The sequence below is a fragment of the Trichogramma pretiosum genome, unplaced genomic scaffold (assembly GCF_000599845.2).
Source record: "Trichogramma pretiosum strain Unisexual culture from Peru unplaced genomic scaffold, Tpre_2.0 scaffold42, whole genome shotgun sequence".
Classification (NCBI taxonomy): domain Eukaryota; kingdom Metazoa; phylum Arthropoda; class Insecta; order Hymenoptera; family Trichogrammatidae; genus Trichogramma; species Trichogramma pretiosum.
Window position 1 is genome coordinate 1,354,446 of NW_019641653.1, and position 20,871 is coordinate 1,375,316.

Genomic DNA, 20,871 nt, shown 5'->3' on the forward strand with positions numbered 1-20,871 from the left:
CGTATTGTATTTAAGTAATTTGACTTTGAAGTCAATTGGTGGGGGAGAATGTTATAGATTCTCTCACGACCGTCATGCGCGTGTGCGAGACCCGTATTCAAGCAGTGTCGATGATCATAATCATTGGGCACTTCAGACCTCACCACAGGTGTTTACGCATAGCGTATAAGGTCTACGTGACACTGTGAGATGTAGGCTCAAGTGTCGACGTTATGCTCTGACGTCTCATAGGCACAGCGCATTGATCGGTAAGATAGGGCACTTTAATTGTGTCGTTGCTTTTGGAGTCGGTTGCCGGGCTACGAAAATGTTGTCGCGCGTATTTTGTTTGTTTCGTTCGTTTGTATTACGCTCGATGTATTTTGTTACTCTGAATAAAGCCTCTGAACGATAAGCATCGCCTTACAATATTTCTTTAACCATAACAATTGTAATGTTTCATTTGCTATTCATTACTTGACAGAAATTTTGTAATCAAACTTACTCTTCGGTTTCGAGTTGTGAGTTTTTTACAACAATATTTTACAAAAAAAATGTACATTACCGTACGCGTATTCAATCTCTAAAATTAATTCTGAGACAATTAATTTCACAAAAAAATATTGTCGAAATGAGTTTTTTGAGAAATATTTTTAAGCTGCATTTATATGAAGTTTATCGACTTACGGAGAAAGTATAAAACAAAAATAAAAACAAATTGTAATACTGACTGCTAAATTATATGCAATTCAACTGCCGATATAGTTTTCACAACTAATTATCGATGTCAGAAAAAAAATTAAATAATTATGCATACGAATTCGAACAAGTTAAATATTAATAATTTTCGTAGAGCACATATAAGTTTGCGAAAAATGCGTGCAAGTACCTTATTTTTAATGTAATAAGTTGCCGCGATGAGAGGTGACCACAAAAAATGTTTATTTTATCCCTGCAGAAAAGTTGAAACGATCATTATCATTTTGTCTGATTTGAAGAATGTAGCAGAACTTGATTAAAAACTTTTTAGTCTTTGAGCCCGCTTTATAATTTCGTTGGCACGTCTCATTGCGTTCACCTGCATATCCTTGAAATATACGAAAAAATTAGCGTTTTTGTATATGAAAACTAGAAATAACTGCATCTTCTATCGTACTATCTATCGAATGTAATGGGTATCATGTACTTTCACACTCTTCACAAATCGAAGGTTGAAGTATAAAATAATATATCAAACATGATCGGGAATCAATTTTAATTAGGTCAGTCGGAAAAATTGTAATCTACGTAGAACATTAATCTTTAGTATTGTACTTTAAAAATGAAGGAAGCTTGTAAAGCGAGATCGAGGAGTAAATGTCGCACGCTTCATAGCTAAATATAAATTTTATTCTGTAAACTAATGTCAAAGGTATTAAAAGCGTAAAAAACTTGTACCACCGAATAAAAATCTTGTATCGTTTCCGTTTGAAACACAGATAAAGGAGCAAAAAACTGCATCCAGCAAAAAGCATCAATTATCTGACGACTTGATACTTTTTCGTTAAAAACACAATGAGTTTGAATACGTGCAAGTTAAGAATTGTTTTAATGGACGATAAATAAATAGGCCATTTGCACGGAGGTTGTTGAAAGTGTTGTTTGATTAATGGTAACGACACGTGTATATTATCATAATTTAATGAGAAGCGAAAGAGAGAATATGATGAAAGATTTTTACTTGTATAAGTGTTTGGTTGTAATTGTTTTTTCGTATTTTATAAAACAGTCTGTTCAATATATAATACTCAGAGTGCCGACATCGACGATCATTGCCGATTTAAATAATGTAATTTAATTGTTCGGTTCCTTATAAATACTTTGTGTGTATTTTTACTAAATAATAATAAACATAAAAAGTGTGCGGTGTATATACCTACTGAAAAGTAATAATAAATTGTTAATTTCGTTTCGATACATCGAATATGAGTTTGTTATTTAAAAAGGGTTTGCTTGATATATTGACTATTTAAAAAATACCCTTTTTGATCGAGTGTAGAATCTCATAATACACATACACGAGTATAGTATGAAAATTGCATAAAAGAAAAGTTACACCTCTCGTTAAATAGTGTTCATGATAAAATTATACACGCGCAAAATATTTCATTGCAAATAGATACTATTGATTCACCCGGTCGCGACGAGAAAATATACGTGCGCATCTAAAAATGAATTAATACTGTCGAAAACAAAATTGGTAATACAGAAAATTTAAATAATCTTAATAAAACCATGTACAAGGAGATACGAATGAATTAATAATTTAATTAAGTGAGAGAGCCTCTTACCAATGACAGATTCGACATGAAATAAATTATTACAATATATCAGTGACATGTGTAAATAATATAGAAATATCATTGCTACAATTATAATATATTATAAATAAAAATGAAAAAAATTACAATTGTCTATTGTAGAGTTACTTATTTACTCTTATCCTTTACCAGTTATAAGAAATTATAAGTTGATTATGTTTTGCGCGAAAATATTTCTACGTGCCAATCGCTGCACGCAATTTGAATGAACGCGATTCGCTATCATATTTTCTGCGAAGCAAACAGGTTATGTTAAGTATGAGTTTTTCGATTACCTATCATAGAGTTTCTGTTAGTGTGCAAGTTCAGTAACACAATTTTACGATAGAAAAACTTCACAATTGTGTTGAAACATTGAAATGATTTGACTATAACAGTCAAACTTTGGTTTTATTGTGCTGTGCTGAATAGTTGAGGTAAATACCGGTAAATCGTGAAAGTTACGTTAGTAACGAGATAAATATTTTGAAAGCAGAAGTATTGATTGAAAAATAAATACTTCGGAAGTTTAAACATTTTTCTCAATAAATAACGGTAGCAATTGTTGTTGATACTTTAAACGAATAGAATAAAAAAGTTGGATAAAAAATACGTCGATATGCCGGAAATTAAAGTAACACCCTTGGGCGCTGGACAAGATGTTGGTCGAAGTTGTATTCTTGTGTCAATGGGAGGAAAAAACATCATGTTAGATTGTGGCATGCATATGGGTTTCAATGATGAAAGAAGATTTCCTGATTTTTCTTACATCACATCTGAGGGATCAGCTACCAATTTTTTAGACTGTGTTATAATTTCACATTTTCATTTGGATCATTGTGGGGCCCTTCCATTTTTTACAGAAATGGTAATTTTTTGTGTACTTGTATTGTTGTGAATTTTTTAATTGTAAATTAAAATCTATTTTAGGTAGGATATTCTGGACCCATTTATATGACTCATCCAACAAAGGCAATAGCACCAATTCTCTTAGAAGACATGAGAAAAGTTGCTGTTGAACGAAAAGGAGAAAGTAATTTTTTCACCTCTCAAATGATCAAAGATTGTATGAAAAAAGTCATTCCTGTAACGTTACATCAATCTGTAATGGTTGATGCTGATTTAGAAATAAAAGCATATTATGCAGGACATGTTCTTGGAGCTTCCATGTTTCATGTACGTGTTGGATCTCAATCAATAGTGTACACTGGTGATTATAATATGACTCCAGATAGACACTTAGGTGCAGCTTGGATAGATAAATGTAGACCTGATTTGTTAATTTCTGAATCTACTTACGCCACTACTATAAGAGATTCAAAACGCTGTCGTGAAAGGGATTTTCTGAAAAAAGTCCATGATTGCGTAGATAAAGGAGGCAAAGTACTAATCCCTGTGTTTGCTCTTGGACGTGCTCAAGAATTATGTATTTTACTTGAAACTTATTGGGAACGAATGAACTTGAAAGTACCAGTATACTTTGCTCTTGGTCTTACAGAAAAAGCTAACAATTATTATAAAATGTTCATAACATGGACAAATCAAAAAATTAAAAAAACTTTTGTTCAAAGAAATATGTTTGATTTCAAACATATTAAACCATTTGATAAATCATACATTGATAATGCTGGAGCAATGGTAGTTTTTGCTACACCTGGTATGTTACATGCTGGTTTATCCCTACAAATTTTCAAGAAATGGGCTCCTCAAGAAGGAAATATGGTTATTATGCCTGGTTTTTGCGTTCAAGGAACTATAGGTCATAAAATATTAAATGGTGCTAAACGAATTGAGTTTGAAAACAGACAAGTTGTTGAAGTAAAAATGTCTGTTGAATATATGTCATTTTCTGCTCATGCTGATGCTAAAGGTATAATGCAATTAATCCAATACTGTGATCCTAAAAATGTAATGCTTGTTCATGGAGAATATGCAAAAATGGAATATTTGAAGGATAAAATTAAAAAAGAATTTGGCATCAATTGTTACAATCCTGCGAATGGAGAAACAAGTTTTATTAATACCTCATCAAAAGTACCAGTTGATGCATCATTAGCTTTGTTAAAATCTGAAAACAAGGAGTATTCCTTGTTGCCACCAGACCCAAAAAGGAGACGACTCATTAACACTGTTCTTATAAGTCGAGAAGATGGAGTCTGTCTTACAGATTCTAATGAAGTAAGTTTTTAATTAAAATACAACATTTTTATTTACTTCTATTTTAAGGCATTTTACAAGTTATCTTTCTTATGACACTAGGCTGAAGAAGCTGCATCAATAAACAAACATACAGTGAGATTTACATCAACCATTTACATAAGAGATGCTGGAACAGTTGAATCTACAGCTCAAAAATTGTTGCAACCTCTTCAGGATAAATTAAAAGATTGGGAAATAAAGCTACTTGATGGATCAACAATCGGCGTTGAAACAGTTTTAGTGAAAGTCCAAGCAGATCCAGGAGAAGAAATCAATAAAAAAATTTACGTTTCGTGGACTAATGATGACGAAGAAATTGGAAGTTACATTCTTGGATACTTGCAAAATTTACTCTCCTAATTTTAGGAGAAATTTCAAATATTTTTGTTTGTAAATTGTATTATAAAAATTATTTTTTCATTCCGACGTGTATAGTAAAATTGCTTGCCTTCAGCAATATTATAAAAAACGTTGTTAAACTTCACGTGAACAGTGATTTTACGTTCTGCATTTTTAAACTGAAAAATTTGCAAATCACTTTTCGTACGTGAACATCCATAGCTTTATTTTTACTGCTTTTTGTATGATACGGAATGAAGTTCGAAAATGTAACTATTTATTACTTTTACTTGCAATAACATTATCTTCTGAATATTTAAAGCAGAGTACGTATAGGTTCATGTAAAATAAATAATGTAAATTAAGTAATAAAATGTTTATTTTATAATTCATGTTATTAGATAAATCTTTATCCATTTACCCTTTTTCAGTTTACAATCTTATAAAAAAATTTACTCATACTTCGAATAATTTTCTTAATAGTTGTAGTTACTTTTATGGGTAAGAGGCCGATCGAAGAATAAATCAAAAGGCTAAACAATCAATAATTTATATATCTATAAATTTCACAAAACATCTAATAAATAACTCGTCAAGTAGAAAAGGATTTCACAATTATGTAAATTAAAAATTATCTTGGACTATTTGAATGCACTCAAGTGTAATTTCTTTGATTAATTTTGATTGAAATATTTATAATGATATAAATATAGATTCAACGCCTCTTGATACCTCTTACATGTATGCACTAACACAATACAAATCTAAAAAAAAAAAAGAAACTTATAAAATACTATAAATAATTTAACAGGTCCAAAAATTGATAATTTCAAAAGTTAAAAAATAACCAAAACTAATCAATTTTAAATTTGTGATACATTGCCAATGATTTGATTCTATTGAGTAATAAATATTCTCTCGTTTAAAAAAGTCTACTAAAATTTGTCGTATAAGTATATTTGAAGAAGAAGAAAAAACCTTCTCTGTATTAATTATTGCACATAATTCATAAATATTTGTTCTACATTTTGTATATAAATCGTTTTTACGGTTGGAGACAAATCTCAATGGTAGATTCACATATATATGATACAAAGTTTTAGTTAAACTTGTATTCAACATTTCATTAAAATCACCTATACCACGAACATTGATAGTTCATTTTAAAAATCACTTTTTCGCTCGTTCACTTACTATCTAACTCCATATACAGCGGAAGGACATGACCACGAGTGCATTTCGTTGAAATTAATTGTAAATTATCAAAAACGTATATTTTATGTACGAACTATAATCTTTAGACCGTTTGATTTTCTATATAACAAAAAATAATCTCTTTAAAAAAAACGCCCTTACTAACATGCAACATTTTAGTTTACAGCTCGCATTTATGCATTTATATCATTGGGACCATTACACACACCATTTTTAATATTTTGTATCCAATCTTTTTTACTAACTACATGTTTAATCATTTGTATTTTATCCACATAATAAAATATTATACTTTATAATAACTGTATTATTCAATTATATTAGTCTTATATGCAAAGTCTGTTTGTATTTCGTAACATGACCATGCATGCTTTTGACACTTTAATCTTCTATGCCTCTTGTCACACCTCCACTTCTCTCTGACATCAGCGTACTTCGTTTTTTGGAGTTACTTTTTTCCTGAGCCACCCTGAAAATTGATTTAAATGAATTGTTAAAAAAGTATTTTTCTTGATGCTTTAGATGTTTTCATTCAATTTACCATTAGTAACTCACGTCTGTACTAAGGTTAAAAGAATGAAAGTGGAAACACTTGTATTAATTTTTTGTGTACCTCAGACCAAGTACAAAGTTGAAATTAAAAATCAACCTTGGAATTGATTTCAAAGAAAGATGCATGAATTTCGATAATTTTAGAACAATACACATGATTCAAAATAATTGAACTACTCACTCTTACAAATATTGAAATATAATTAAAGTGAAAACAATCAACTTTTGAGAAACAAAGCATAATCAGTAAAATAAAAAGTTAAAACCTACCATTATTGAAGGTTGTTTGTTAAAAGTTAGTTCAGATGTTTTTTTTTTGGAAAACAATTTACTCATTTTCATTTGCCACGGAAAATCTCCAATATTTAAAATTATCATCGAACTCATTTATTACAGATTTTTACTTCAACATCATTGGAAATTTTCCTTAATAGTAGAATAAGGTTAATAGAATTAGTAAAATTATTTCATTGGATTAAAGAATATAACAATTTTTAGTGAAAAAAGTGCTTTTGCTCCAGTGTTTGTGCTATTAAAAATTAAAAAATTGTTCGTGCTTTTTCGAAAAAAAATGTTGTAAATTCATTTCATTGAAATCGTTTGGAATTGGTAATTTTAAGTTACAAACTTTGATTTGACATTGCTAATGATTAGTTATGATAAGTTATTATGCATTCTACCGTGAACAATCATTTGAATCAGAGTTGATCCTTAAAAATAACCAGACTATAAATAAATTAAAATTCAGTTAATATTAAAGTACTAATATCTAAATATCAATGTTATTAAGTTATCTTAAAAATGTAAGTTTTCTGATAAAAACTACTATTTTTACTCAATTTACTCTAAGCAATACATTCATGACTGTTAATGGTAATTTGGTTATGAATCACTGCAACCAAAAGGTGCTGATGAAAAAAATGTGATTATCATAGTAGCCTTTTTTAACCCTTTTGGTATTGCAGGCAGTAGCTAATGCTTTGTAAGAATCACATTTTGTAATTGCATACCTGCCAGACGGCGCCTGTTGGCCATGGAATTCTTAGAAGACTGTCGAAACAATCAAAACACAATAATCACATAATTTGTTAAAAATTGTTAGATAAAACAGAGTTTGTACTAGATTTTTTGACGTGTCACTGCTTTATAAAAAATTTCTCGTTAAATTTGAATTTTCAATTTACGGATTGTAATATTTTTATCTCAAACAATGTATTTATGCACACTGCCCTATATAAGACAAACACTGGGAAAAAGTTTTGAGGTGTTATTAGATGTGAGTTAAAGTGATAGCGTTTGTAAGTGTTGATTTACTAATAAAAAAAAATACAAAAAAATAACTAAACAGTAACAAAATTTCAAATACCAAATTTCAGATAAATAATTAGTAGAAAAAAAACAAAAGTATTTTGAAACGAGTACTTTAGAAAAGTATGCTACTTTCATCATGTATGAAAGTATATCATTTGCAATCGAAATGCTAATTTTTTTTACTAATAAATCATTTGATATAATTTTATCAACGTGATTGAGAATCAACAACAGAAAACAACTACTTTGAAAGCCAATTGATTTTTCACGATTTCTCGTTAAAATCGAAATTTTACCTTCCGTTTTTTCTTGCTCTTTTTTTTCTGCTGTCCGTGGAAGTTATTTTTTGCAACTTTATTAGTCATGTCACAGGAATTAGTTAGGGAATCGTTGTCATTGTCTTCCGATTGTACTTTACCATTAGTGTCAATTAGGAAACATTCAAGCTCGGGATTCTTCAGTAGGGTTTGTTTTAAGACAGCTAGTGGACTTTGCTTTTCTAATGTTGTCTGTATATATTGATGTTAATTATTACAATTTCGTAGCAAAACAAAAAAGTTTTGCATGATTTTTTTTTTATTTCCAATTTTAAAATATGAATATATGCAAGTGCTTATAAGTCATGATAAATTCATGTTAATATGAACTATTCATGTAAAACATTAACGTTAGTTTCGAAAGCAGTAAAAAAAGTTAATACCCAAAAAGTTAAAGTTCTTATTCTTGTATATGAAATGAAATATAACCGATTTAAATGTCAATAAAAAAAATGGCAGTGCGACATGTTCAATTCCGAAATAAATTCGAACTATCACTGGTATTTCAAAATTTGAAAAAATAAAATAAAATAATATAAAATAAAAATAAACTCATGCTTTAGAACTAAAATAATAGTTAAAATATAACATTTCTTTGATATATTTAAAAAAAGATTCAAATAACTGCTATCATACTGACCTCGCTCTGTGGAGAATCATCATTAGGAGGACCGTTTTGTGCTAACTGTTCTGAACTACTACTATCAGCACTGGTGGTATTCTTAAAAAAAATTCATTATTAGAGAAAGTTATTCTAGAATTAATTTTAATCAAATAAAACCTACTTTTAGTTCGGACATCTCTTTAATTTCTCGTGCAAGTTTAAAATTATTTTGTTCTTCGTTTGCCAAAGCAACGTGGGTTTTTTCTAATTGTGCACGGAGCTGATTCACTTCAGAATTCAGACCTTCCAATTTTTTACTTTCCTCTTGTAATTGATGACAAAGCACGTCTTTTTCCTACAAAGATACTCATATTCATATAAATGCGGGGAAATCATAAATAAGCACATAAATCAAATTTTAATAATAACCTGTTGTAACTTTTCAACTACTCCAAGATCAGGTGTACTACTGCTGACACCCTTTGACTCACTTTGCCTTGCTTCAAGTTCGGCAACTTTTTGTGTAAGTTCAACACCAGCAGATGCCTTATTTTTAATTTCAGTGATTTCTGTCCTTAGATTATCGATTTCTACATCTTTAACTCTGAGCTGTGCCTGCCACCTCTTTTCTTCCGATTCTATGTGATTTTGAAGTTTGTTCAACATACTTTCCTATATCAAAAATTCAATTTTAGTAGACGCCAATCAAATTTTCAATAAACAATTAGATACTTTTATCTTACTGTATCATAAATAATTTGTTTGTAATGGTTGACCAAGGCCTGTAGGTTTTTGTTTGCTGAATCGAGCTCCTCGTACACCTTGGAAGAATTTTTGCTTTCTTCCACAGTTTGGTGAAGTCGCTCTTCAAATGCCGTCAGCAAATCTTCATGGGATTTTCCAGATACTTCAATATCAGGGAATATTCTACTAACTAAAGCTTTTGTTTCTTTTCCTTCGTCGACTATACTTTTTTGTACAAGAACCTGCGACTAAATTAATAGACTTTAATATTGAAATAAATTATGATTTAAAGATTATTTTAACGTTCATAAAACCATTTTTTTGAATGAAATATTGTATTCGCTAACTTACGTTGTTTTCCAAAGAAACAATCAAACGTTTCTCAGTTGACTTATAAGCTACCATCACTTTGTGATTCAATCTTCGTAAATCCTGAGGATTAGGACAAACATTTTGAGAAAAAAATTTGATGGTTTGATCAAAGTGTTTAGGAACAATTCAAATGATTTAAATGCAAAAGTGTTATAGATACAATTGCTCCTGAGATTAAATTTTGATGAAGAAATTGAATAAAGTGATGGAAGCATACTAGTAATTAACGGCCTAAAACTAAATTAAACTTGTTATTCAAATTTGATACATACATTATTTTTATCTTTTTGTTCATTTAGTTTCTTCTCGAGTTCCTCAGCCAGATTATGATGCTTCTCAACTTCTGCTCTTAAAGATTTGACTTGTTCGTTGATCTTATTAAATTCTTCTTCTTTTTCTGATACCGTCGCTTTCAATTTTGAAATCTGATCATCCTTCTGTACCAGTCTAACAGACATAAAAGTTAATTTATTACAACAGACTATATATCAAGTAAAGAACAATAAAATTAGAAAGGTGCGTAATTATGGCACTTACAATTTGTCGTAATCATGTTCAATGATATTTTGTTTTCCTCCAACCTCTTCAATACCGTTTTCACGGCCTTCTACAGGCGGACGTTGAGCGTTAGCAGCTTCCATTTGTGAAATAAGTCCGGCACTTTTCTCATTCTCTTTACGCAGATTTTTAATTTCTTGCTGAAGCTCAGTGACAGCCTCGAGTTCCTTGGCCAAAGTTTCATTTTGCTGCTGTAGCTCATTAATGCGAGCTTTAGCGTCTTGAAGCTCTGACTCTACCTTTTGCAGTTGCTTAGTTTTAGCTTCGGTTAACTCTTTGACAGTTTCCTCGCTTTTTTGGCGTTCAGTTGCAAGCTCATTACGAGCCTGCTCAAGTTGAAGATTTAAAGTAGAAAGTTCAGGTTGTATCCTGGATATCTGTTTTTGAAGCTCCTGCTCGTGACGGAGCATTTGTTTCATGCGCTGATCTATTTCGGTTTTCTGACGAAGCGCCTCCTCCAGCTGGTGCACGAGATCAGGCACCTGATCTGCAGACTCTTTCATCTGTTGAATTTGACCTTGCAGATGGATGCGATCATTATCAGCGATGACCAATTGTGATCGTAAAACTTCAATTTCGTGAGCGCTCGAATCGCAAGTAGCCTGAAATTCTTGTTGCAAGGTCATATTTGCGGCTTGAATTTGAGTTATCTCCTCGGATTTTCTGCTAAGCTGTTCACGCATCTGGTTGAGCTGGAACTCGTTCTGTTTGCGAAGGTTTAAAATTTCTTGTTGCATCTGGCCGTGGGAATGGCCCTGGTCTTCCTGCATTTTTACAATGATGGCAGCGTCCTCGTTGATTTTGGTTTGGAGCTGCTCAATTTGACGAGCATAGCCTTGTTTCTCGGCAGCGTGACTTTCGAGAATATGCTGCATACGAGTGTGTAGCGTCGCAGCCTCGGTCGTCTTGGCCGTCAAGGCTTCTTCCAGCTGCCGTACGGCTGCAGTATAACGAGATCGCTCGGAGTTAAGCTCCTGGCGCAACTCGACAAGTCTGCTCTGTACTCCAGCAGTGGCTTCTTGCTCGTCGCGCAGGGCCTTTTCCTTGTCGGCCAACTGGCGCTTGAGTTTCATCACGGGATCGGCTCGGCCCTCGCTCCATTCAGCTTGCTCGCCGGCAGGATTTTCCTGCTGCTTGTTGAGCAGTGACTCAATTAGAAATTGAATCTCGCTGCGGCTCAGCTCAGCTTTTTGGACGAGAGGTTGCAGTAGAGAGAAATTGACGCCGTCTTTATCCCCGCCTGGAAAAATTGCATACATCACAATTGTGAATTTTTCGTCGCCGTCCGCGGGAATGAAAATTGTGCCGAGGCAACAGGCGATCGCACCAGCTGACGGGCCCGCCGGTGGTTTTACAGCTCGTGCTTGTGGAGAGCGGCCTCGCGGCCAACGACCCCACCGCTCGCGCGCGTCTCGCTTCGCTCTCGAGAGAGCTGCTATACGGCAAGACAGGAGAAGGAGGCGAGGGAGGGGGGCGCCGCAAAGCCGCATTCCAACGCGCCGCACACGGCTGTGCTCTCCTCGCGTGCCGTGAGATTTTGATCCGGCTAATTCCTGTGCGCGCGGATGACTTTTGAGAGAGAGAGAGAGAGAAAAGAGAGGAAGAAAGACTCTTCGCGGCTAACGCGAAGGTCGCAGTAGTTTTCGGATCGATACAGCGTGTCCGCGACTTCTAGCGTCTGAATCGGAAGTTACTACGGCCGATTTTTTCCAATGATGAACGAACACGTGTCGCTTGGCAATTGGTTCGCTGTACGTCGACACGAATGAATGAGAAACAGTGTGAAAGGAGAGAGAAAAAAAAGGAGAGATAGAGAGAAAGAGAACGAAAGCGAGCGTAGCTGAGATAAATCGACGATAAAAAAAATACCGAGACTTATTTTGAGGAAGTCAAGCGAAAGAAGCGAGCTTATCATTTGTAGCAACGCCCGAAAAAACAACTTGTTGATTAGACAGTAACTTGATGGCGCTCCGTATATGAAGAGGGCATGATTTCTTTCGAGGGAAACGACAAGTCGTTAATTTCTTTAGTGATGTCTCTCGGCATGAATACGCGTCCACATATATATCCATACGGGGCCCCGTATACTACGCACACTTACCGATCTGAGCGAGAATATCTTTTTGCTTCTTGTTCTTCTTGGAGTGCTGTTGCTGTTGGTGGTTCTCCCTGTTGGTCGAGTGAACCAGCGCGGCCGTCTCCTTAGCCACGACATTCTCCTTTACCTCCTTTCCTTCCTTGTTCGCTGTTACTTCCTTCGGCTTCTCTTTCTCCTTCGTTTCCTTCACTTCCTTATCTTTGCCGGCTTGCTGCTGATGTTGGCCTGCTGCTGCTCTTGCCGCTGGCGAAGACTCCTTTTTCTCTTCCTTGGGCTCGTCTTTTTTCTTCGCGTCCTTGTCCTTAGCATTCTTCTTGATGGAACCTCTGGTCGGGGTATCTTTTGGCGATGATTTGTTTACCGCTGCCGGTGCTGTTGCTGGTGCTGTCGTTGCTGACGCTTCGGCGGGCTGGCTCGCTTGGTGCAAATTTTCCCGCTGCAAGATCGAACGGACTCGTAAAGCAGTGAAGCGTAATCTTCAAAAATTGATTGACCCCGCGAAAAAGTACATTAAATACAACTACGGCTAACTAGCGTCTAATAAGCAATTTTTCTAGATAAGACCATGCGCAAAGCTTTTGAAGTATCACTCACGCTGTGACTCCTAATGAGTTCGAGATCATCTTTCGGTTGAGTGACATCGAAATGATTGACTTCTTGCACAGGTGTTATTTGTGCGGCGTTAATATCGCTTGTTAAAATCGATTCGTCCTTATTCACAAGGATCGGTTTGATTTTTTCGGCTCTGCTCTTCTTTTTATTACCCTTGCTGTTATCCTGTTTTTTTACAATTAAAATAGACATAATAACCCAGTTGTTAGTACTATAGAATTACCAATTTTAAAGCAATATAGTGTAATTTTCAAGTCATTCAGAAAGACTCAAATGTAATGTGTTGGAATTACTTCTTTTTAATCAAGTGCAATAACATACTTTTTATAGCAAATAAAATACATGACTATTAAATTGTAATTTGGTGTATCAAAAGATTCATTTTTCACCTTTAAAACCGATTTATTCACATTTCTTCCCAAGCAATAATACCTGAAATGATTCAATTTGAATGATCAAGCTTTTTATTAAGTGACTAAATGTTCTTAGTCATTGAATTGATTCACTTTTTATAAAATGAAAAAGTAAATTTTTGTAGCAGAATTTTATCAGTTTATATGCCTACAAATATCCACATTATCTACATTAATATTTAGCAATAATCAAAAAACAATTATATCACCACATTTAAATATTTTAGTCACTTTTATCTATCATTGAATTGATTTGATATGAATAAAATTCAACTCAAACAGATGTTCAAAAGACTTACCAAGACATAATCAATTTTGAATGCAATTACTTGGTATCAAGTATTATCAATATAAAAATTACATAGCAAAAAGTTAAAAAATAAATCTTCACAAAAAATTTGTCAATTAATCATGGTTATTGTAACTGAATACAGAATTGTCAAAGTAAGATAATTATTGTTGCCATGGCTACAATTTAGCCAGAGAATACAAATATTTATATAGCTATATATTCATAAACAGTATGTAATTGTGTTGTAGGAAGTAGTGAACTGGATTTTGTTACCATGATTGTCATTTGTAACAATGTTTCTATTATAAGCATTCTAAAAATGAAAAGTCTTGCCAAGCATGAGAGCACTGACTGGAATGTAATAACACGTTTAAACACATTTTTATATTAAAGTCCTTCTGGATGACCTACATGTGCAACATCTGATATGTGAGCCAACAGACCAAGTTTCATGCATTAAATTGCCAAGAATTCAAGAAGACTTAAGGTTAAGGAAGGTTAGACTACAATTCAGTCTCAATTACCCTTCATTATTTGCTATTCGTTCGCACAAGTAAACACAGTGATATCCAAATTAATCCAAGTGTTTACTATAATAATAGCCTAATACTTGTACCATTGTTAGTTATACAGTAAATTTTTCCGCTTAATAAGCCATCATATGTTATTGGCAAAAAAAGAGTTAAAAATGCAAATTGATTTAACATACCTGTACAGTTGGTTCAGCAGGTAGTATTTGTGGATTTTCTTCAAATTGCACATGCTCAGATTTCTCCTCTTTAATTTCTTTCACTTCTTCTTTCTCTTCTTTCTTCTCCTTTGGCTTCTTGTTGGCTTTATTCTTATGCTTCTTTTCCTTTACCTTTTCTTTTCTCCCTAAAAACAAGGAATAGCAAGATAGTAAAGCACGAAGCATTCATCGAAACATGTACAATGAGCTTTGAAGAAAGGCAAAACTTACCAAATAGTAGGTCATCAGGTAGATTTCGCTGTTCCCTTATAGCATCTTCATAGGACTTTTCCTTCATCGCGAAAATGGACACAAATCCTATGACTAGGGCCGAGATAACGACAACTGCCACATAAATAAGACCCGTTTGCACGTCCATGATGAGGCGGCTGCTGTTGGCTTGTTGTTGCTGCTACTGCACGGCTGATCGACGGTGCTGGTGCGCGTCGAGCTTGGGCGTTGAGCCACTACGTCTGGTAGCTCTGACTCCGGGGCTGTGTGCTGCGGGCGCGGGCGCGCGTGCTGTTCGCAAGTAAACGCGAGTACTACTGGTAGATAGGCGCGCGTGTTCTCACACAACTGCTGCTGCTGCTGCTGCTACCGCTGCTGCCGCTACGATATGGCGATACGGTCTCTCGGTCTGACTCAGGGTTGCGGACAGATGCTAGACGGGCGACGGCGAGAGCGAGGACGACGATGATGACGATGAGCTAGGGAATCACCACATGTTGGATGCTGCGTGGCCGGCGTGGACTGACTGGTATTAGATAGTAGCAGTGCTGTTGCTGCTGCTGCTGCTTCTGCGGGGTGGTGCGACGAGAAGGAGAGTAGTGGCGCTCGGCTCATGTATGCCTGCTGTATAAATTGCGCCGCGCTGCCGCGACTCTTTCGACTATATACCTATATACGTCTCTCTCTCTCTCTCTATATTCTAAATGTGTATATGTGAGTCTGCTGCCGGCTCTCTTTCGCACTTATGGAGCGCGAGATATATATTCACATATGAGCGACGCTTTTGAGTGTGTAAATCGCTGCCCGCGGCCGCCCGGCGGTGGCTAAAGCTTGACTCTTTTGCACTGCTGTTGCTGCTGCTGTGTGTATATGTGCGTACCGTATGCGTGTATGCGTACTAGCCAAATCTACCAACTGTGCGTGAGTACGAGGCCTATATAAATGTACCTTTTATATATCGAGCGCGCAGCGGAGGTTTTATTAAAGGCGAATTTTGTCGTATCGAATGCGGGACTACTGCGGGTCTCTCGCTCGTTGCGGGCAGCAGAGAGTTCGTACTACTGCTACATGTAATGTCGTCGCTCTTTCTCTTTTTGCGATATGGCGGCCGCTCTTACATACGTACGTATATACATAGGTATATATTGCTGTATAATATGTGACGTATGCGTGCCATACGCCGCGCGCAAAGGAGGAACACAACACACGAAGAGGGCAGCGGAGCGCAGATTATATATTGGCGAGACTGCACTGCACTGTATATTACTCTGGCCTGTGTGTGCGTGTGTATGCCGTGTATGCCACTACTATATAGGATACGATGATACGGAGCGCGTGTATATCGCAAGATCACGGCTGAACTTCCACTGCAGCGAGGTTTTGCGCTCTGGCTGCAGTCTCGTCAATGTGTGTGCACCGCGGTATGTGCATTGCCTGCTGCTGCTGCTGCGCGCTTTCTCTCTCTCTCTCTCTCTTTCTCTCTCTCATTGGAGTGCAGTCGCAGACTGCATAGTATACGACGACGACTCCGACGGCGATGATGATGATGATGATGATCTGTTGCGGTTTTGGGATTTTCGAAGTATAGAGTTGAGACTGCGGAATCGGCCCGAGTCTCGCATACATACACACATTTACTCGCCGATGCTATATGGGGCTGTGTATAAGAACGACGCGTAAACACGAATAGAGAGAGAATCGTTATGTGTACGAGGGAATATACCTGTATACATAGGTAGTAAGCGCATACCTCTAACTCTCTCTCTCTCTCAAATTTTACAATACGTATACCTGGCGCGCGTATTAAAGAGCTCTCCGCTTACGTGGAGTCGACCTATGGTGCGGCGCTTGCTTCGCTTCGCGGCCGATCGCCTCCTCTCTCTCGTCTACCTATATTATATTACTATACGTGGTAATAATACGTTTTATATACTATATATATATTGTGTAAATCCCCGTGGATGGGACTTTTTTGCGCGTATACGTATCTGTGTGTACTGCGTGAATGTGTGTGTCTGTGTGCGGAGCGAGTGAAATAACCACGCCTTTCGCACGTCACGCGCGCGACTCCGCATTGGTCCGACTCCGATTTGTCCGTATGTGTATAGGTACACACGGGGTACTATGCATGGCTCAGTGCCACGTATGCATCCGCCGATTTTGCTCGCAGCTATACTTTTAACTATAGCGCGTATACACAACACGCACACAGATAGTGTACCTGTGTATATATGTGTTCGCACGTATATAGCAGCGAGCTACACGTGAAAGTGGCAAACCTCGGCAGCGAGAGAGCTCGTGGATTGTTCGCTGCTATCCTCCTATATGTATATATATGCGGAGTCTTGTAATATGTGCGTGGGTGAGAGACCGCGAGTATATAGCTCTCGAGTGTACCGACGTATCTATACGTTACACGGGGCGCGCGTTATTGCGGTGCAGATTCGATGATGCGGAATTTGCGCGCTGAATGTATACATCGTTCTTGTGCGAGCTTACAGCGATTCCTACACCACCGACCATCGACTCTGAGAAATTTGCCATGAATGGCAAAATACGCACGAGCTTCGTGTGTATAACGAGAATTTGTCGTTACACATTTTCTTTGTTTATTCGAACGATGGTCGAACGCTGGTCCGGAGTTATTGCGTCGAACAAAGCGGCCTATAACATCAGCTGCTACGGGGTACAAGTTTAAATATAAGCATAAACACACTCGCGGTATTGTATCATCATCGAACGTACATCAACTCCGATTGATATCCCCGAGAGAGCTTTGAACTGTAATAACTGTAATACGTAATCGAATCTGTACACGAAATCGAGAAATTTGGCTCGACGCGCGGATAGCGACGTGCGACACGGCGCGTAGACTCGTTATACGATTTTTTCGGTACAAAGGTTCGACTCGATGTTCTTTGTCGGGCGGGGGGAACGATCATCGAAGCTTTTATCGTAAATATCAGCGTTCGAGGCGTCAGATACGATACGCTTAACCGAACAAAGATCGAGATACTTCAAAGAGCCAAAAGTCGATTAACGACCTTTCGGAGCTCCGGAGACCCCGGGCCATCCGCGCGCGCCTATCGCAAGTCTGAAGTCTGATTATATACATGTGTGCGCGAGTCACTGATAGCGCTTACTAAGCAAGTTTTAATAGGAGTATTTATGCAATCGTCGAAAACATCTGTTGCTCGTTTAGCCCCTTTGTATAATCAGCCCAAGTGCGAGAGAACACTCGAGTAATGTGCTGTCTTGTTCTTGAGGTCGCGCAGCCACGCCGCAACACGCGCGCGTGCCTAAATTCACGAAATTCCATTTCCGCGGGCTAGCGAGACAAGAAAGAAAGAAATTTCAAAAAGTCTCGAGACTCGATTACATAAATCCAACTCATGGTATATGACGATCGCTTTATTACGTCGTATTCATGTATTCGATTAACATATACACACACAAGTTACGAATTTTAACGAGTCGCAGACACAATGCGCGGATATTTTTTTATAATTATAACATAGCTAGATAGCGGCGAGCTTTAGAAAATGGTCTTGAGCTCTTTGATGAGCACCTCGTTGTACTGCGAGGCCAGCTTGAAGAGCTTTTCCAGAAGCTGCTCGTCGCTCGTCGCCGTCCCCGTCTCGTCCAAGCTGCTGCTCTTGTCGTTGCCGTTGTTGTAAGCTGCGCCGGCGATGCGCAGCTTGTCCTCCAAGATGCTGATCGGACGGTAGACGTCGTTCATCTCGATCTTCTCCTTGAGCAGATCGTAGTCGAGTCGAGCCTCGTCGAGATCGGCGCCGCTCCTGTGATCGCCTGAGAGGCCCATGAGTTGCTGCTCGTCCAGGGCGTCCTCCTCCGTCATCTCGCCGTAGATCTCGGAGTCGCCGCTCGAGTCGAAGGTTCGATTGTTCGGGCCGGTGAGCAGACTCGGCCTCTTGCGCTCGACAGCGGCCATCTCTTGTGTGATCTTGGCCTCGAGCTCGGCCAGTCTAGCCGAAAGCGCCGCGAGTTTCGCGTTGTCCTGCCTCAACTCGTCGATCGTCTTGTCCTGGCTGTTCTCCGAGTTCATGTCCATGAGCGTCTGCAGCAGCTCGAGCTCGTCGTTGCTCAGCAAGTTGCTGTCGAAGTTGGCGTTGACGCTGCTCGTCGCGCGCTCGAGCCGCTCCACGATCTCGTCCTCCAGCTGGCCGAGTCTCTGCAGCTCCTCGGCGCGGCTCTTCTGCAGCTTCGAGCTGTAGACGCGATCGCCGCCACTGGCCGAGCGGCCCTCGTTGTCGTGAAACTTGAAATTGCCCTCGGCCTGGGCCTCCTCGATGCACTGCTCCAGCTGCTCCAGTTCCTCCTGCGCCTCGGCCGTCCTCTTTTCCAGCTCGGCGATCTGCTTGCGAGTCGCCGCCAGGTCCAGTTTGTCCTTGCCGTCGTCCTCGAAGATCTTCTGATAGAGTCGGCAGGCCTCCAGTTTCATCTGCAACGAGGGGAAAAGTCAGAGCGAAGGCACGTGCAACAACGATAACATGCGGAAAATCCAAAACGTCTTACAGGAGACAGCGGGATGTGACTGGGCAGTTTGGATCGTTTGCGCGTGTCCGCGTCCATGGACTCGACGATCTTCTTGGCGAGCTTGCGATTGGCGTTGAGATTCCACTGGATCTTGTTGTAAGCGCTGTCGAGCCTCTGGCGCTTCTGGAACAGTTGGATGATGTCGAGCTCCTGCGAGGACGCGCCACCACCCTCGTGGCGAGCCGAGTCATAGCTGCCGTTGTTGCCGGCCGGATTCTCGGAGTAGAGGTCGGCCTGGGCATTTTCGCGATACCAGCCGCTGTTCATTTTGTCCAGCACCGCGTTGTACTCGTCCAGCTGGGCTTGCAGCTCTTGAAGTCGCGTGGCCAGCAGACCTCGCGTACTCTGGCCCTGACTAGTCGACGCACCGCCGCCACTCGCCGCCTCCATGTCCCGTCGAATCGAGGCCATCTGCTGCTCGAGCTCGCGGATCTTGCTCTGCAGCAGCTGCTCGTAGTACTTTTTGTCTTGCATTTGTCTATTGCAACAATTTACATGTGTTGATTTCGAGAACTGCATCGAGTACATTTAATGCAGGACATATAAGAGAGACTCACCGAGCCAATCGAGGAACGCCCCGGGACGAGGCCGAGCGGCGAACGCCGGCCAGGCCCTGCTGCGTGACGGGCCGATCGAGCATCGAGTGCAGCTGGTGGCGCGACAGGCTCGCGGCGCTGATCGGCAGATTGTTCATCATGGCCGTCGAGGTGCGCGCGGCGGAGGGCGGCCTCGACAGGCCGCCAGCAGTCATCCTGCCGCTGCTGGTCGGTGGCCGCTGCATGCCGCCGGTGGTGCCGTTGCTGCTGCTGGCGCCGCTGCTGCTCATGCTCGAGACGTCGTGCGCGAGCGACTTGATGCCTCGCCTCGAGCTCGGACGATCGGCCCCACTACTGGACACCGTCGTCTTGGCCGTGCCCGGACGCGGTGGCGGCTGATCCAGCTCGGACTGCTGATGCTCGGCGCCGCCGCGACGCCAGCGAGTCTGGGGCCGACTCATGCTCGAGCGGCTCGCGATGCTCGACCTGTCGATCGAGTCCATCATGCACTTCCTCAGGCATGACAGCGACTGATCCGCGGCATTGTTGTGCTCCGAACGAGCCCGGCGACCGACGCTGACGACGGCCCGTCTAGTGACCACCGCCAGCTGCTGCTGCCGCTGCTGCGCCGTCGCCATGGAAAAGTGTACCTTTGCCGATTCAAAACACTGCACGTGTCGATCTACCCTTAATACGGTTCAAGGCTGCGACACGAGCCGCACACGTGCCGAGAGGTTTGAAATAAATTCGATCGTTATTCAGAGCGCTGCAAGACCAAAGGTGCGATTTTTGCATTGATATATCCTCGGATGTGTACAAACTACCAATGATCTGTACAACCAAATGTTCTCTAAACATAAAAAAGTTGAATAT

At 39.0% G+C, this 20,871-nt stretch overlaps 3 protein-coding genes across 6 annotated transcripts; 1 reads left to right on the plus strand and 2 right to left on the minus strand.

Moving 5' to 3' along the window:
* Positions 1-2,552: 2,552 nt before the first annotated feature.
* On the plus strand, positions 2,553-5,116 carry LOC106651929 (integrator complex subunit 11). Its single transcript, XM_014370631.2, has 4 exons — positions 2,553-2,755; positions 2,907-3,186; positions 3,249-4,496; positions 4,578-5,116. Exons 2-4 carry the CDS (start codon positions 2,938-2,940, stop codon positions 4,875-4,877), a joined length of 1,797 nt encoding a protein of 598 aa, XP_014226117.1. The 5' UTR covers positions 2,553-2,755; positions 2,907-2,937; the 3' UTR covers positions 4,878-5,116.
* Positions 5,117-5,217: 101 nt separating this feature from the next.
* Positions 5,218-16,119, minus strand: LOC106651928 (paramyosin). 4 transcript variants are annotated; one of them, XM_014370630.2, is made up of 13 exons: positions 14,906-16,119; positions 14,654-14,820; positions 13,222-13,404; positions 12,631-13,063; positions 10,509-11,769; positions 10,244-10,418; positions 9,951-10,031; positions 9,599-9,847; positions 9,285-9,527; positions 9,037-9,210; positions 8,892-8,972; positions 7,634-7,673; positions 5,218-6,540 (listed from the first exon to the last, which is right to left on the minus strand). In XM_014370630.2, the coding sequence occupies exons 1-13, from the start codon at positions 15,051-15,053 to the stop codon at positions 6,497-6,499; spliced, it is 3,279 nt and encodes a 1,092-aa protein (XP_014226116.1). In that variant the 5' UTR covers positions 15,054-16,119; the 3' UTR covers positions 5,218-6,496. The 4 variants fall into 4 exon arrangements, with proteins under 4 accessions (XP_014226116.1, XP_014226113.1, XP_023315838.1 ...); XM_014370627.2 differs by lacking the exon at positions 7,634-7,673 and adding an exon at positions 8,231-8,443 and having other exon boundaries at positions 14,906-16,107; XM_023460070.1 differs by lacking the exons at positions 7,634-7,673; positions 13,222-13,404 and adding an exon at positions 8,231-8,443 and having other exon boundaries at positions 14,906-16,108.
* A 2,278-nt stretch (positions 16,120-18,397) lies between these two features.
* Positions 18,398-20,585, minus strand: LOC106651799 (intraflagellar transport protein 74 homolog). Its single transcript, XM_014370465.2, has 3 exons — positions 20,020-20,585; positions 19,442-19,940; positions 18,398-19,367 (listed from the first exon to the last, which is right to left on the minus strand). Exons 1-3 carry the CDS (start codon positions 20,502-20,504, stop codon positions 18,441-18,443), a joined length of 1,911 nt encoding a protein of 636 aa, XP_014225951.2. The 5' UTR covers positions 20,505-20,585; the 3' UTR covers positions 18,398-18,440.
* Between the last annotated feature and the right edge of the window lie 286 nt (positions 20,586-20,871).